Source organism: Prinia subflava, chromosome 7 (genome assembly GCF_021018805.1).
Source record: "Prinia subflava isolate CZ2003 ecotype Zambia chromosome 7, Cam_Psub_1.2, whole genome shotgun sequence".
Taxonomy (NCBI): domain Eukaryota; kingdom Metazoa; phylum Chordata; class Aves; order Passeriformes; family Cisticolidae; genus Prinia; species Prinia subflava.
The window spans coordinates 23,918,377-23,933,248 of record NC_086253.1 but is presented as its reverse complement, the minus strand read 5'-3'; the positions used below and the strand labels follow the sequence as shown (position 1 = coordinate 23,933,248).

Here is a 14,872-nt window from a genome sequence, read left to right as displayed (position 1 = left end):
GGCATATGTGTAACTCAGGTTTTAATTTTTCTACTTTCTAAATTTATTCTAATACTAAATGCAAATTATAAAAGCTAGAGTCCTTTTTAATTCCCCACTTAGAATGTAGCAATCGTTCAAGCTGTCTGATAGTTTAATTTTTCTGATGATATTCCCATATGTTTATATTTTAATTTCCGTTCTGAGTTGAAATTAAAAGGAGGAGATTATACAGACTTTTTTTCAAAGCATAAAAATAAACAAATGACCCATGAAGAGCTAAGAGGCAGAAAGTGCCTGTCAGTTATATTGCTTCACAGTGGTGGCCTAACAAAAACACATTTTGTGAATCTAACACACAGATAAAAAGAAAGGTCAGGGTTCACAGAGCTAGTTTATTGCAAATGGTTCTCATGGATTTTCTGTTTTCTCTTTCTTAGGTTTTCTGGGTTCATTGTTTAAATGGCCTCTTCCACTCCTTCATTCTGTTTTGGTTTCCACTAAAAGCCCTCCAGCATGGTAAGTATTATGAAAAATAAAAATATAAATGTTGAAAAATACGAAATTTCTAAATATTATCTTTTTTCTGAGGGAAACTTTATAGATACTACCAGTTCACTGTGATTAAATTTCACGATACCATTTCTAGAACTAAACCAGATGCCATACACATAGAATGTTTAAGATCTAATGTATAAAAGTAGGAATAATATTATGTACATATACATTTAACTATCTCAGTAGTGTTTACCAGAGATGGAGAAAAGGAGATTTGCTGTTTAATTATGCTAATTTTTATAAAATGCACTACCACAGTAAATACCTACAAGATGCTAAAATGCTACTATCCCTTGGATTGTCTCTTACATTTTGTTAGCATTTATTTTTATTTTGTATACATACTGTCCTGTTACTTCAAGGCCATACTAACCTGCTAGTTTATATTTCTATGAGTAGGCTTGTGGCAGAGGAATAGTGACATCTTGGACTGCTCAGTCCTCTCCATCTTCTAGTTCAGCTGTTGTATGTGCACTTGAGCTGCAGAAGGAAGTGGGGTGGTTGAGAGGAAAGTGTTATTATGTCAAGGAAACTTGAAAGCACTGCTTCCATTTTGTGGGAATGTTTGGGGCTGGAAGAGCTCTCTTAAAGGTAGGGTTTGGTTTTGTTTCCAATTTGTTGGGAGAAAAAAGCTTGTACCTTGCAGCTTTTCTGAAAATTAGTCTCTTCTCAGTTTTGGTGATGTAGCCAAGTCTGCCTTGGCATAGGGGACAGAAATGTTCTCATGGACATTTTGAAAGTGCTGAGACTAGATAGTGAGACAGCCGTAGCTGCTTGTGCCCCAAAAGGTTAAGGGAAGAACACTCAGTGACTCCTGATGGGTAAAGGGAGGTGTGTGGCAGCCTGTTTTCTCTGAAAGGCCACTCACATAACACTGAATGTGAGTTCAGTGGCAACAGTTTGCATTGGAGAGGTTTAGACAGCCCAGGATAATGAGATTCCCAAAATGTCAGTGCATACTCTAAACCCATGATCTCAAATTCAAACTGAAATCCCTGTTCAAAGCTGTAGCCAATCCATGTGAGAGATTTATGTATTATACCATGGACAAGTGTTTAATGAGTGTCTGTGGTGATGCAGAGTAAAGTTCATGTGTGAATGGCTGAGGTAGCTGTACAAGCACATGAGAGAGCTCAGCCTTCTCGGCCCACAAACCCTGGGCTGGAACTGTCTTGCTGGCAAGTGGCCTCTGTGAGTCTGAACAAACTGCCTGCTGCCTTCCCCTTCATTGCTAGGGAAAGGATGGGTAAGGGAGCAGAATTGGGGGAATTGTGGACATCAGGAGGTGATATAATCAGTACCTGGCATGGGTCTGGTGGTGCTCAGAGTTTTGCATGAAGGGGAAATGAGGAGATACAATAAGATGTGCTATAAGTTAAATCACTGGTGTCTATGTGTATATAGAGGAAAGGGAAATAATGCTCTTAGTTTCCTAAGGAGTACCAGAGACAGAAACTTCTGAGAACAGGTCTGCTTCCATATTCTCTTAGCAAAGAACAGGTGCAGGTAGATCCTGAGATATGAAAGGTACAGCTCAGCTTTGTGCATCAGAATGCTGAGTCCCAGCACTCTGGCTGGTGGAAATGGACTTAGCTGCCTGCCTATTCCTCTTATTCTCATTATGCTCTTTACTGCTAGGTATATATTGTAAAACAGTGCAGTGCATCTGTTAGCAGATATTTATTAGATTGTTGAAAACCAAACCTTGAAGATTATTAACATCTCTTGGAGCCCTTCTCTTGGTCAAATTCCCCTGTTTAGTCTTTGTCTTGCTTGTCCACCTGTTTCCTATCTGTAAGTAGAAAATTTCAAACTGCATATCTCATAGTAGAGTCTATCAAGAAATATGTGATCAGAGAGTAAGTATGGATTTGTAAGAATTGGCTTCATGGGACCTTACCATTGTACAGTACACAAAATTTACACTCCATCTACTGTCATGTGGATACAAAAAGTGACATATAAATCTTCGCAGAAGCTTCTTTGGATGCAGCTTTGTCAACATAAATGGCAGAAGCCAAAATTATATGTACTAGTACATTCACCAGGTGCTCCCTCTTTTGCATAATCTTTAAAATAAGCTACGGTCTCGGGGGGGGGGGGGTTCAGGCTTCAGCTCCTGTAGTCCTTCTTGGTGTGCTAGTCTGTCCAGGGAGAAAGTTAAGTAGAGGAAGTGTCAGAAATGCAACCAGTATCACTAGAGCTAAGGATGCAGCCATTGTGAGCTCCTCATCATGGAATGGGAGACAGCTAGGTTAAGGAGGACTTCTATTCTAGTATTTCTGTGTTAAGTTGTCCCTTGCTGTCTCTTCCAGAGTATCAGTTAATAGATCATTTTTTCTGTGTTAAATTGTCTTCACTAGTCCTGAAAAGCTTTTAGAGAGGAGCATTCTTCATCCACAACCAAAATGGATTTAATTTCAAGCATATATAAAGATGTTACGAAGAGTGGAAAAGTATTCAACACAAATATGAAAACATACTTCATTAGCAGTGTTTAATATACCATATGCCAGCTGAGGTACTGAAAAATAAGTGTTTCCAACTACAGGCTGTTTTTATCAGCATTTATCACCATTTCTGTCACCTTCCTCTTTCCAGCCTAATCAGAGAAGTTATAAATCCATCTCTCAGTGCTCCCCACAGAAAAATACCTTTATTCTTCTCTTTCCTCTAATACAGCTTTTTAAAAAATCCTTCTTTATTGTTATTTCCTTTTTTTTTTTTTTACTTTTATCCTTACTTGCTACATACACAGCATTTTGATTACTCTGTATAACACAGTAAAAAGCAATATCCCAGTGGTTATAACCTCTACAGCAGTGTTATAGTTTAGTTGCAGTATATGAACAACCTTGAATACTAAAAGCATTTCCAAACTGAACATGTGAAAATGTAGCCACCTCTGTACTTCTAATTGAGAATGAGGAATTTCCTCATAATAATTCAGTTGTCGGTTATCCCATGTTATTTCTTTTCTAAAAAGAAATTTGATGAAACTCGGATCAGAAAAGCCTATGCTGTAAAAATAGTCATGAGCTTCTGATAAATAATGGAAAATTCACTGCTTTAGAATCCTAAACTCAGGAAACACATGTGGTTTTTATGAAAATATGATTTTTTATGAAAATGCGTCTCTTGAGAGTTCTGACTCTGCATAACTGATGTGTGTGTGTGTTTCCATATGTGCCATACATGGATATATGTACTTATATGAATCCACATATTTGACTTGGGTAAATTTTGAAAATTTTATGAGTGGCAAACATCTCAAGAATTTAAACTGAGTACATTTTATATTTTTACTAAAGTTGAACTCAGAAATATGGATAAGAGCAAAGATAAGTTTCCAAGCCAAAAATAACAGAATTCATGAAAATCTGACTCTTAAGTTTTCTCCTTACTTATACGTTATAATCAGTATATGCTATAACCACTGTATTTTACATCTTTCTGAAGATAAGATTCTGTGTCTCTGGTATTAAAAGAAACTCTTAATTGCACTGCTACTGAATACAAAGTTGGTCTTATTTGTGTGTGAGGTAACAAAAAGTTCTGTTTCCTGCATAATCCCTGAAGTCATTGAAATTTTTAAAGCACTTAACATGATACAAGTCATAGTTCTCTAGAGTTGAGTGCAGTTCAAGATGAAATCTATTAGTACTCTGTAGAAAGTGCTACCATCTCTTTCGTGTCAAAATTAAGATCCTATATAGTGTTGTGGATTTTAAATGTTTTTATTTTAATTCCTGTTTCCTTTTGCAGGTACTGTATTCAGCAATGGCAAAACTTCTGATTACCTGCTCCTGGGTAACACTGTATACACTGTAAGTCTATATTGGCTCTATCTATTTTAAAGGTACGGTGCTACTCTTATTATTAATTAAAGAAGAGTGAATTCAATGCAGTGCCTTAAGAAGTGCCTTAAGAGTAAGAAATAGCTCTTGAATGACTCTTTGAGATGTTTTGAAGTGCACTTTGTGTTCTAATTCCCATTTTTAAAACAAAGCAGTTTAATAAAGATGCAGAAGATACGTTTGTCCTTTACTATAAACTGCCTGGTTTTTAAATAATGGGAATTATAATTCCCTAATTATCATGCTTATTAATTTAGTTTAAATTCTTGGATTGGAGAAATCTCAGGCTATTCATTATAGAAGTGGTTTGTGGACTTCTGAAGATACAATCCTATTCTCTCTCTCTTAATTTATCATGAGGCCTTAAGAGAGTCCCTGAGCCATATTAAACTAAGGTTGTGGGATGCCTTTTCAGAGGCAGTCAAACCACCAGAAGTACACCTGATCCATACCTAACAGTAAACTTCTGTTGCTCTCATAGATACTAGTCAATATTGGTTTTTTCCTTTTAATCTTTTATCTCCTAGGATAAATCAGTAAAGCTAAATATGTGCTTTCTACTTATTAGATATGGATGTTACTCAATAACAGTTTTTCCAAGATCTCTCTTAGAAGCAAAATTAGATTTATGCTTACTGTCCTCTGTTCTTCAATGTTAAAAGTGATAAATTAATTTTGAAGTTCCTCACTGTTGGCAGGTACAAAAAAGAAATTATTTCTTCCATTAAAGTAATGAGACTGTAGAAATTATATGAATTCACATCAAAATCACTTCTTTGGGGAATGAGGAAACATCATAACGGAAATAAAAGGAAAATATTCTAGACATGTGCAAAAACAGAGGTCACAATGCTGTTCATATGTCACATTCTGCAACTGGTTTTCAGCTAGGAGAGCTGAAACTTGACCATCTTGAGAGGTTAATTTTTTGCTACTAACCTGAAGAGTGGGCAAGAATTTCCCAAAAAACTATTTTCCTTCAGGTTAAAATTTCTGGAGAAATACAGAAGTTGCAATTGATGTTTTCCTGCTCTTGCATAGGAATTCAAAGAAATCTGGAACATATGTGAGTTCTGAGAGATTTTCAAAATGGGAGTGTAGAGTTTTATTTTTTTTTAAATCTGTTTATGTGAAGTATATGAGCGGTAACAGTTGTCAGTCATATCAGAATTCTGAGGCTAAGGTAATTCTCATTCCTCATACTGTTTTCAAGGTGGTTTTCAGAAGTCTGCAGTCATCAGTTTTGCAGAAGTCAATAAGAAAGGAATTCAGAAGTTTATATAGTTTAGTTTCTTTGGATCCACAAATAAAGTCATAAAAATGCAATGATTCATAATATGTCATGGAATTATTTCTTTAAACATAAATTTCAAATAGTAATAGAGTGCTGTGAAAATACCTGTATGACCATTTTAGAGAGGTTTTTTTTAAAAAGCTCAGTCTTTATACAGAGTACCAGTTTGAGTTCTTGCCTCCTGGGTAGGATTTAGTGCACTATTGTAAGTTTGGATGAACCAGAGGAGGGAGCAAAAAAACCCCATATTCCCGAGGGAGTCGCTGTGCATAGCTGGTGATTTTTGTTAGGGGTATCAGATAGGATCCTATCACAAGTCAGTAAAGGCTCTGTACTCACACTGTACATCTCCTTTTGTAGAGATCTGCAGTGTTTGTTTTGTGTACACATTTTGTCTAGGCAGCAGGAATGTTTGATCTCATCCTGAAGGATGTTTACTTTTCTTACGACTGACCTAAGTAGCAAACACGTGTACCAAATGAGTTTGTTTGGGTTATTTTTCCATAATTCTGTTTCTTTTAATGCATCCAAATACAGAACCCAAACTGGATAGAGCAAGCAAATTACAATACTCATAATTGTCCTCACTTTTCTTATAATTAGATTTCACACGTTTAAGATAATGAAATTGCGGTGCTGTGACTTTTTTTTTTTTTTTTTTTTTTTGTCCTTGGTAGCACAGTTGAAATACGAGATTTCAGGATTTCAGAATTGAAAGTATAAGCTTATAGGTGAAAGCTTTCTGGCAGTATTTGTATCCTTCTCTGCACCAGTCATAGTGAAAGATTTGTCATACATATGTAACTGTTGCTTCAGTACTGATTGAAGTACATTTCTTCTGAATTTCTGAGGCTGCGTAAAGTTCAATACAAACAAGCTCTCTGACAATCTGTGCTGTCCAACAAACTAGAATTTAAATTATAGCTGTTGGAATTGGAGCAGTCACAAAGACTGCTCTTTTCAGCCTCATGTTCTTCAGATCACATGTAAAGCAAAACTTGTGATACACATTCATGAGTGAGTTACAAAATGTAATAACTATTTCCTTGGTAAATAGAAAGCTTGTTTGAGTGAATTTCAAAGGAATGAGATAAAAAATTTTCCTGGATTAACTAGGAATCCCTTGCTGTGGGATTATAAACTTTCTCCTACTGCTCATCTGTAAGATAAAATGGAGCATGTCCTACAAACATGATGTTTTCAGAGACTGCTTCATGAAAAGTGTAAAGATAAAAAAAGAGTAAAGATCAGAGGGAATAATGAAAATGGCATAACAGACCTACTCAACATGTTATTTGTATGAAGAACATAAGTCTTCCATTACCAACATTGAACTCTTGAGCTTTCCAGGGTTTGGTGCAGATGACTTATTTACTAATGAAGTGAACAAAACTTTTGGTTGTTTTTTAAGTTTAGACTAATATAAGCTTGAGCAATTGCAAGCTTTCAGTCTAGCATCTATGTGTTCTAAGTCTGTCGTGGTGTAGAAAGTTGTAGTCATCCTGTCTGTAACTAGAGGGTCTTCAGTCTCTACTGAAGAGGACTACTACACTTTTCACAAACCTTTCCTTGTAACCAAAATACCATCAATAAAGATGCCAACACCTTAGTAAGAGCCAGACTTACAGAGTTTTAAGAAGCAAGGATAAGATTTCTACTGCGAAAGAAGAGTTTTCCAAATCATGTTGAGTGGTCACTGTTAGTGGAAGCTAGTACTTCTTAACTGGATTGTACCTTAAATCTTCTAGTGGCAATTTACTTTTTCTTTTCTTCTCCTGCAAGTTTAACCAAACTATTAATTTCTGCATGATAAGATTCCCATATTAAGAATCCTCTCTCCATCTTTCTCTCCTTAAGTTTGTGGTTCTCACTGTGTGTTTGAAGGCTGGATTAGAGACCTCATATTGGACTTTGGTAAGCAAATATCTTTACCATATTCTCAAATGTTCTGTGAAATATGATGAATGAATAATTGTGTTGCTTTCTTCTTATTTGTTATATTGCACCTTTAACAGCTTATCAGTATCAAACTGTGGTTACTGTGGGGAAGGACAGAATATCTTCATACAAAATATAATGCTCAATATTGAAAATTAGGACAAATGTAATACTTAAACTAGAAAAATCTAATTACTCTGGACTTATTGCAACTGAATTTAAATTGGCTTAAAATGCAGTAATACTGCTGCTGATAGCATCATTTTCCTTTTAGAAATTGCTAGCTGAAGTAGTAGAGTTAAATTAATACAAGGCATGGAAAATTGATCCCATATATCAAAATAGCATTGTAAATACTAGGTAGCAAAGTTGTTATGTTATAATGCATCTGTGATAATAGTTCTTGTTTGTTTGTTTGTTTTAACAGTTCAGCCATATAGCAATCTGGGGAAGCATTGTACTTTGGGTAGTGTTTTTTGGAATCTACTCTTCTTTGTGGCCAGTCATTCCTATGGCACCTGATATGTCAGGAGAGGTAAAAATATGTTCTAACTAACTATCCAAATGTGTGAAAAAATACTGTTTCAGTCTGTAATACAGGCCTAATCTTTATTGGATTCTTCTGCTAACTATGAGGTGCATATGTCATTCTGTCTTTTATACCTTCAATATGGTAGCCATGTTTATTTAAAATGTAATCAATTCTTACTCTTGTGAAAATAGAGCTCACCTAACAGGGTGTGAATATGTGGTCTAATGAGGCAGAATAGACAGGTAAGCTGCTTTGCAGTTCTTAGGTAAGCTTTAATTTTTTAAAGAAAAGAAATACCAAATGAAATACTCAGAGTTACAGTGCTTATTTTTCTGGTGCATTTTTTATAATCAAGTAACCAGTAATAGCCTGGTTAAGGCTGTTTTTAATCTTGAATTTTACAAATTTACCAAGTACTTGAAACTGTAAAATGCCTCAAAAAAATTTGAGGTGCCATAACATTGCACAAACTGCTTGTCATGCACCTTCCTTTTCTATTAATGCACTCCTTGGAATGCATTATTGTAATGTATCTTTAACCTTTTGCAGTAATTAGTGGTTTCTCATTAATTTGTAATCACATCTGTGTAAACCTGCTCTGAATATTCCAAATTGGATTTAATCCGTCAAACATGAATATTAGGTGCCTTATCTGATTTAACTGGAACTTCAGTCACAAAGTCTCAATACCATTCAGTTCCAGAAACATCTGAAGTATTCATTTCCCAAACACTTAAGTCTGCTTCTGGGCATGACCAGTACCTCCTGAGCTGAGAAGTTTGGTGTGCATTCTCAGTGGAAATCAGAAACTGAGAATACCTGCTTGTGTCAGAAAGATATTCTTCTAATGGATCTCAGAGCATATCAACTAAATCAAGCCTTGCACCAGTAAGAGTGAGTCCCTTTAACTCCACCTCCACTGTGACATAATTCAGCAATTTAAAAATTTATGCATGATGTGGAAAATGTAGGTGCATATCTGTCCCTCACTTGAAAGTAATTAAGACTCATAAGTCCAGCCTCCTATTTAAATAGTTACAGGGAAAAATAGTATATAGGCATTACTGTAACTACTATGTTTTAGTGGAAAGCACGTGTTACCTTTAATACTTGGACACCTAAGGAAAAGAATTTGAAATGACACAATTTCTAGCTGGTTTTCCTCTCTATCATAAGATCTTACCCAATGTATATATGTAGATTTTTTACATTACCAACCATATTGCCTCCACTACCCAAAACTAATTCTGTACATTATTGTAAATTAAAGTAATTGAAGCTATCGTACTTCAGCATTTTCTTCATATAAACTGTAGTTTATAGAAGAAACAGAATGTTTTTGGAATTTGGTGTTTTTAGAGATTTTGTAAAATCTTTTTGGTTTTTAAGACAGCAGAACTTTCATAGTAATAAGCACTGTGGAAACAAAATGGTGTGTTATACCTAGTATGACATAAAAGTGGCTACTTCGCTATTGAAATAACAATGTTTTAGTTAGAGCATTTTCAGACTCTGAAGTTACTGTGAAAACACCTGGTTTTGAGGTAGTTCCTGTGATCTTCTAGAAATGGTTCTTCATTAAAGAGATGTAGCTATCAACAAAAATAATACTCTTGGGGCTTGAATTCAACATTGTGCCAAAGTAGTCTGACTTACAAACCTAAAATCATTTATTTGTTGTGATAAAACTTTATCTGTACTTGAAATGGGTAGTCTTATTTTGTAAGTGTGTTTGATATTATGCATGTTTGTGTATATAGTAGTTTTGATGTGAGTATGTGTATGAAGTTGTTTGAAGGGGGTGTTGTTGACTGAGGTTGGTTTTGTTTTGTTGCTAGGAATATATTTCAAGGTCTGTGATGTCAGAATAAAGTCATCTAAAAGCATCATAGGCCATTAAAGCTTACGTTCAAAACTCTGGTCTAGCTTTTTGCACTGCACTCTGCGTGGCTGAAGGTCCTGTTGATGCATACTGCAGCTCAGACTGGAAGTGAGGTTTCTGAATGCTTTCCTGGAAGCCCCTCTACTGGCTGAGGGGTCTCTGGCAGGGCAGCATTCAGTGAGTTTCTCTGTACCAAGTCAGGCATTCCATAAGTATTGAAACTAAAAGATTTGCAGATTTATCTGTGCAAAAGGTTGTGATGTGATAGAAACAAATCCATATAGGCAACTCTGCTTGCATGTGCAAATACTGTTTGCCTGATTTCTTCAAATGCGCGAGTCAGACTTGAAAAATTCATCCAACTCTACTTGGCAAAAGTTAGTGTGTCAAAAACTGGTGTCTGCTTCTTAGCTTTTTGTCCATTTTAGCTGGTATGATCTGAGAAATTATGCTGAAGGGGACTTTTATGCATTCTTTTTCCCAAATGTGTTCATTTAAAATGCCCTCTTTTTTAATAAACTTCAGATCTATAAGGATATATAGTTGTAAGTAATGCAACTATGGTCCTTAGAAAGTTTAAAGGCATTCTCTTTTTTCTTCTTGGAGCTGGTAACAATTCAGTCTTAGTAGGTTTATAGTCTTTCCAGTCTGTATTCTTGACACAATATTCATTCCACAATTAAGTCCCAGATAGATGATTTGTTCTACAAATATATTCTTCATGTCTTTTTCAAAAAAAGAACTTAATGAAACATTCTAATAAGGATTCGGTCTTTCTTCATCTTAATGTCATGAAAATAGTACGATTCTTCCTGCGTATTCCTGGTTCTGTTCCAAGAAAATAAAATTCTAGTGCTCTTGAAGTGGAGAAAAAAAGAATATGAAGGTGATGGAAAACTCATTCATTGGATGCAGAGGAAGGTTTTGATCTAAATATTTCGAAACTCTTTTTTTTGTATCCATTCCTATAAAATATTCAACTCTGATAAATGTATTTCAATGGAGAACACTACAAGGTAATGACTTGAGAAAAGATTGAGTTGTAACAGAAGAAAAGTCAGTTTATGCTGCTAATACTCTTGTGTTTGAGCACTAAAGCTAGTGGCCCAAAGTTAAAGCATAAGAGTTGTTGGTTTGTGTTTTTCTTTTACTATCCAAGCATCATCCAATCACTTACTGAACAAAGAAGCAAATATGTCACATTTTTTTGCAAATTTTTCTGACTTTTTACACTAATTGTTTCCATCATTTTCTGTATTGTTCCAATTATACAGAATATAATTAAAGTTGGCTTTTACATATAGGTTGCTGTATGTTGGGATCACAGAAGGAAAGATTGTAGTGAAATGAAAAATTAGGACAGTTGCAGCATTTTTTCTGGGTTGTCTAGGCCACTAGACCCCTTTCTTTGACATGTTCTTAATAGTATAATCAAGTATATTTTTCTGTCTCTCTCTTTTGCTGAATTTTCCCAGAACAAAAACACACAGGGACCCCTTTGATCTAAAATGTCGAGTTAATCTAGAATGCTGAGCCAATTCTGGCATAAAGACCTTTGTTTTCTGTTTTTTCAAGACTGGTAGATCTGCACTAGGCCAACTCATCCACCTATACACTACTATTTCTCACAGTGTGGTCACTACATGGCTCTCCATGGTATAGTAATTCTAGGTCCTGTAAGTAGTGGTAAATAATAAACTTGTTGCCAAATAGTTGGTGCACCAGAATAGTTTAAATTTGACTTATGACGCACATAAGTAAGGTGAGTTACTTATGTGAGTCAAGTATTTTGATATGTTTTGATATGAATAATTGGTAGTTCTGTAGCTGATTATCTGTTAGAGTTTGATAGTAGGCATCTAGGTTATAGTAGCTGAAATGTTTCCATGTTAAAATTCTGAAACCAGTTACATGTCAGCATTAAAACAATTCCTATTCCAATTGTGGGGTATTTTTCTTCAAGAAATAAAGTTCCAAGTGAAGAAAACTTCATTCATTTTCCCTGATTGATGATGTTCAGATGAAAACTGTCAGTTCACCATTGTCTTTTGGCAGACACAGGCTAGAAGGAAAAATGAATGAAAACTACCAGAGAAGCAATGGGCTTTATGAAGCTAAAGAAAATGGAAAAATAGGCCATAAAACTGAAGAAGTATATGTGATAAAAAGAGGTGATAACCTAACTAATTAATTATGTAGTACAGTATCTGTAGCTAGCTCAGGTACTGTAGCAAATCATCTTCATTAATCTTTTAGTAGAAACAAGACACAAATATTTTATCATTAATTAAGTGGAACTTACTGTTTACTTTCATGTTATTTTGCGTGTACTTTAAAATCACACACTGAATAATTACTTTCCTTGAGTTTATTCTAAGAATTAGGGATTATATTCTTCTAGTCTTAGACACAGATCCTAAAATACTAGGAATTCAACTTTTGTCTACTTATAAAAAAATATTGAAATACCTTTTCTGCAAGGAGGATTTTGGTAGTAGTAGCAAAACACTGTTTTGTGGGAAGGAATCGGTATGCACAGCTTTTAATAAATACTGAAAACATTTCAAAAGCTTTCAGTGATTCTATAACAGCTTTGCTGATTCTATAACAGCTTTGCAGCCTCTGTAGCTTAGTCTTTAATATATTACAGTTTGCATTACATCTGTGGGAGTATTTAGTCATGCATTTATTTTCTGACAGTACTGCCTAGTGTGGAAGCATGTGAACAAGGAACTTTATGGGTTATTTTCTTAATATTTTACTAGTAAAGACCATGCTTTTGAATATAGATGCACAGGAAAGAAAGGGGGGAAAAGATAAAATTCTTTGTAGGCATTTTTGTTAGGTTTAACATTGTATGTTTTGACCCACTACATTAAACAAGTTGCATTTAATATCAAGAAAAGGTGTCACTACAGACTAGAAGAAAATATTTATTCCAGATTTGAAAAAATCAACTACCTGGGTCTGTCTTTCTACTGCATGGATAGAAATTAGATTGATACTTCTATGTATAAAACTAACAAATAGATAATTAAAATATAATTTCAAAATATATTAACTTACGGTATCTTCTGTTTAAGCCAGATGAAGTTTGCATAAGTTTTTAAAAGTAAAGGCCAAGTCTCTTCATATTTGATAAGCTTTGTAGGTGTATTTTCTTTTTTCTTTGAAGCTTTTCAATACACAGAAAACTGTTCTGTGATTCTGAACAAAATGCATTTTTAATCTGTGATTCAGGGAGTTGTCAGTTGTCCGTGTTTTGTCGTATTGTGTATAATGACTACACAAATAAATGAAGCTGTGATTAAATTGTTCTATGTTTTTATATCTCTGTAGTCCTTTTGCAATAATTGCATTAACTAATGAAATTTCTATAACTTACATCACCTAATAAGAGCAGCCTCCATTCATGTGTCGGTAGGCTGTAGAGCTGCTAGAACCTTCCATTAGTGCTTCCATCCTTGCAGTTAATAGGTCTACTTTTCCTTTAAGTCCTCTTAAAGAAAAAAGACTGATTTTTAAATTATAAAAATAGATACATTTCTAAACTGGTATGGTTATCTCTTTGTTGAAAAAATCTGGAGGGGTGAAAAACAAATCAATCTGTATAGACAATCAAGTTGTATATTTCACACTAATAAAGCTCCTTGTTACTGTTATGTGCTTTGAATTGTTAGGCCTCTTTTTACACCTATATGATTAATAAGGTAGCTCAGAATCATAATACTTTACTTGAGTAAAAAGTGTGACATTTATACTAAAGCAAAAGTTCAGTATCCACAAAACTTTTATAATTTATTGAGGTACTGTAGACAATGCACTGTAAAGTTCTCCAGAGCACCATCTGTTTCTGCTCTGTGTGAACCAGGGGATTTATAAAACTACTGACCGAAATTGGAGTTAAGGTACAAGCATGTATTTTACAGATTTTTAGATCATTTTGATTGATGTTTGCAGAAGTCTTGTGAAAAACAGTAATATTTCTTGTGGGAAGATTTAGCTGCACTGTGTAGGAAAGGTGTATTAGAATATACTATATTGACAGCATTGGTTTCTTAAATATTACTTCACTCTGTATTATACCAAGTATCCTGCTTATATGGAATCATGTTTATTAAAATATTAGATATGCATCCTTTAATGCCTTTACTGCATTGAGGTTTTTTTTACACAAAAACACCAAATAACTTTTTTGAAAATACAGTTTTCCAAATAACTTCAGTCTTTAATGAACAGGTCTTCTCTAGTAAGATGTTTGTATAAGGTTTGATCCAAAAGTGGGAATTGGATTTTGTCTAATGTAGCACAAAGCCTACAAAGCAAAGTATTTAGGATAGAATACAATCATAGAACTGTTGAATGGGTCCCTGGAGTTCATCTGGTCTAATGCTTCCAACACTACAAGTTGCCCCTTACACATCCAGACAGCTTTTGAATATTACCAAGGATGGAGACAGTACATTTCTGAACAACCTGTGTCCCTGTTCAGTCACCCTCACAGTAAGAAAGGTTTTCTTAATGTTCAGATTCAAGTTTTAGTTTGTTCTCCTTGCCTCTTGTGCCGTGACAGGCTTCACTGGAAATAGCCTGGCCCTGTCTTTGCACCCTCCACTCCAGAGTATCTCCATCAATAAGATCCCCCTAAGCCTTCTCTTAGGCTGTAGTCCCAACTAACTCTGGGGTTTTTTTCTTGTATGAGAGATGCTTCAGGACATTGGACTAATTTCAGTACGTCTGTGTTTCTTGTACTGGGGAGTCCAGAGTTGGAGACTTCCTTAGGTGTGACCTCATCAGTGCTGCGTAGAGGGGACCTGCCTTCCCATCTGCTG

The 14,872-nt window shown here is 35.0% G+C and overlaps 1 protein-coding gene across 6 annotated transcripts in view; it reads left to right on the top strand.

The window, feature by feature from the left end:
* The window catches only part of ATP8A1 (ATPase phospholipid transporting 8A1), a 115,877-nt gene that overhangs the window by 79,495 nt on the left and 21,510 nt on the right, over positions 1-14,872 (top strand). For all 6 annotated transcript variants that reach the window (XM_063401853.1, XM_063401852.1, XM_063401855.1 and 3 more), the window contains 4 exons: positions 420-498; positions 4,303-4,364; positions 7,546-7,602; positions 8,054-8,161. In XM_063401853.1, the coding sequence (XP_063257923.1) occupies positions 420-498; positions 4,303-4,364; positions 7,546-7,602; positions 8,054-8,161 (306 nt within the window). The remainder of the gene's footprint in view (positions 1-419; positions 499-4,302; positions 4,365-7,545; positions 7,603-8,053; positions 8,162-14,872) is intronic.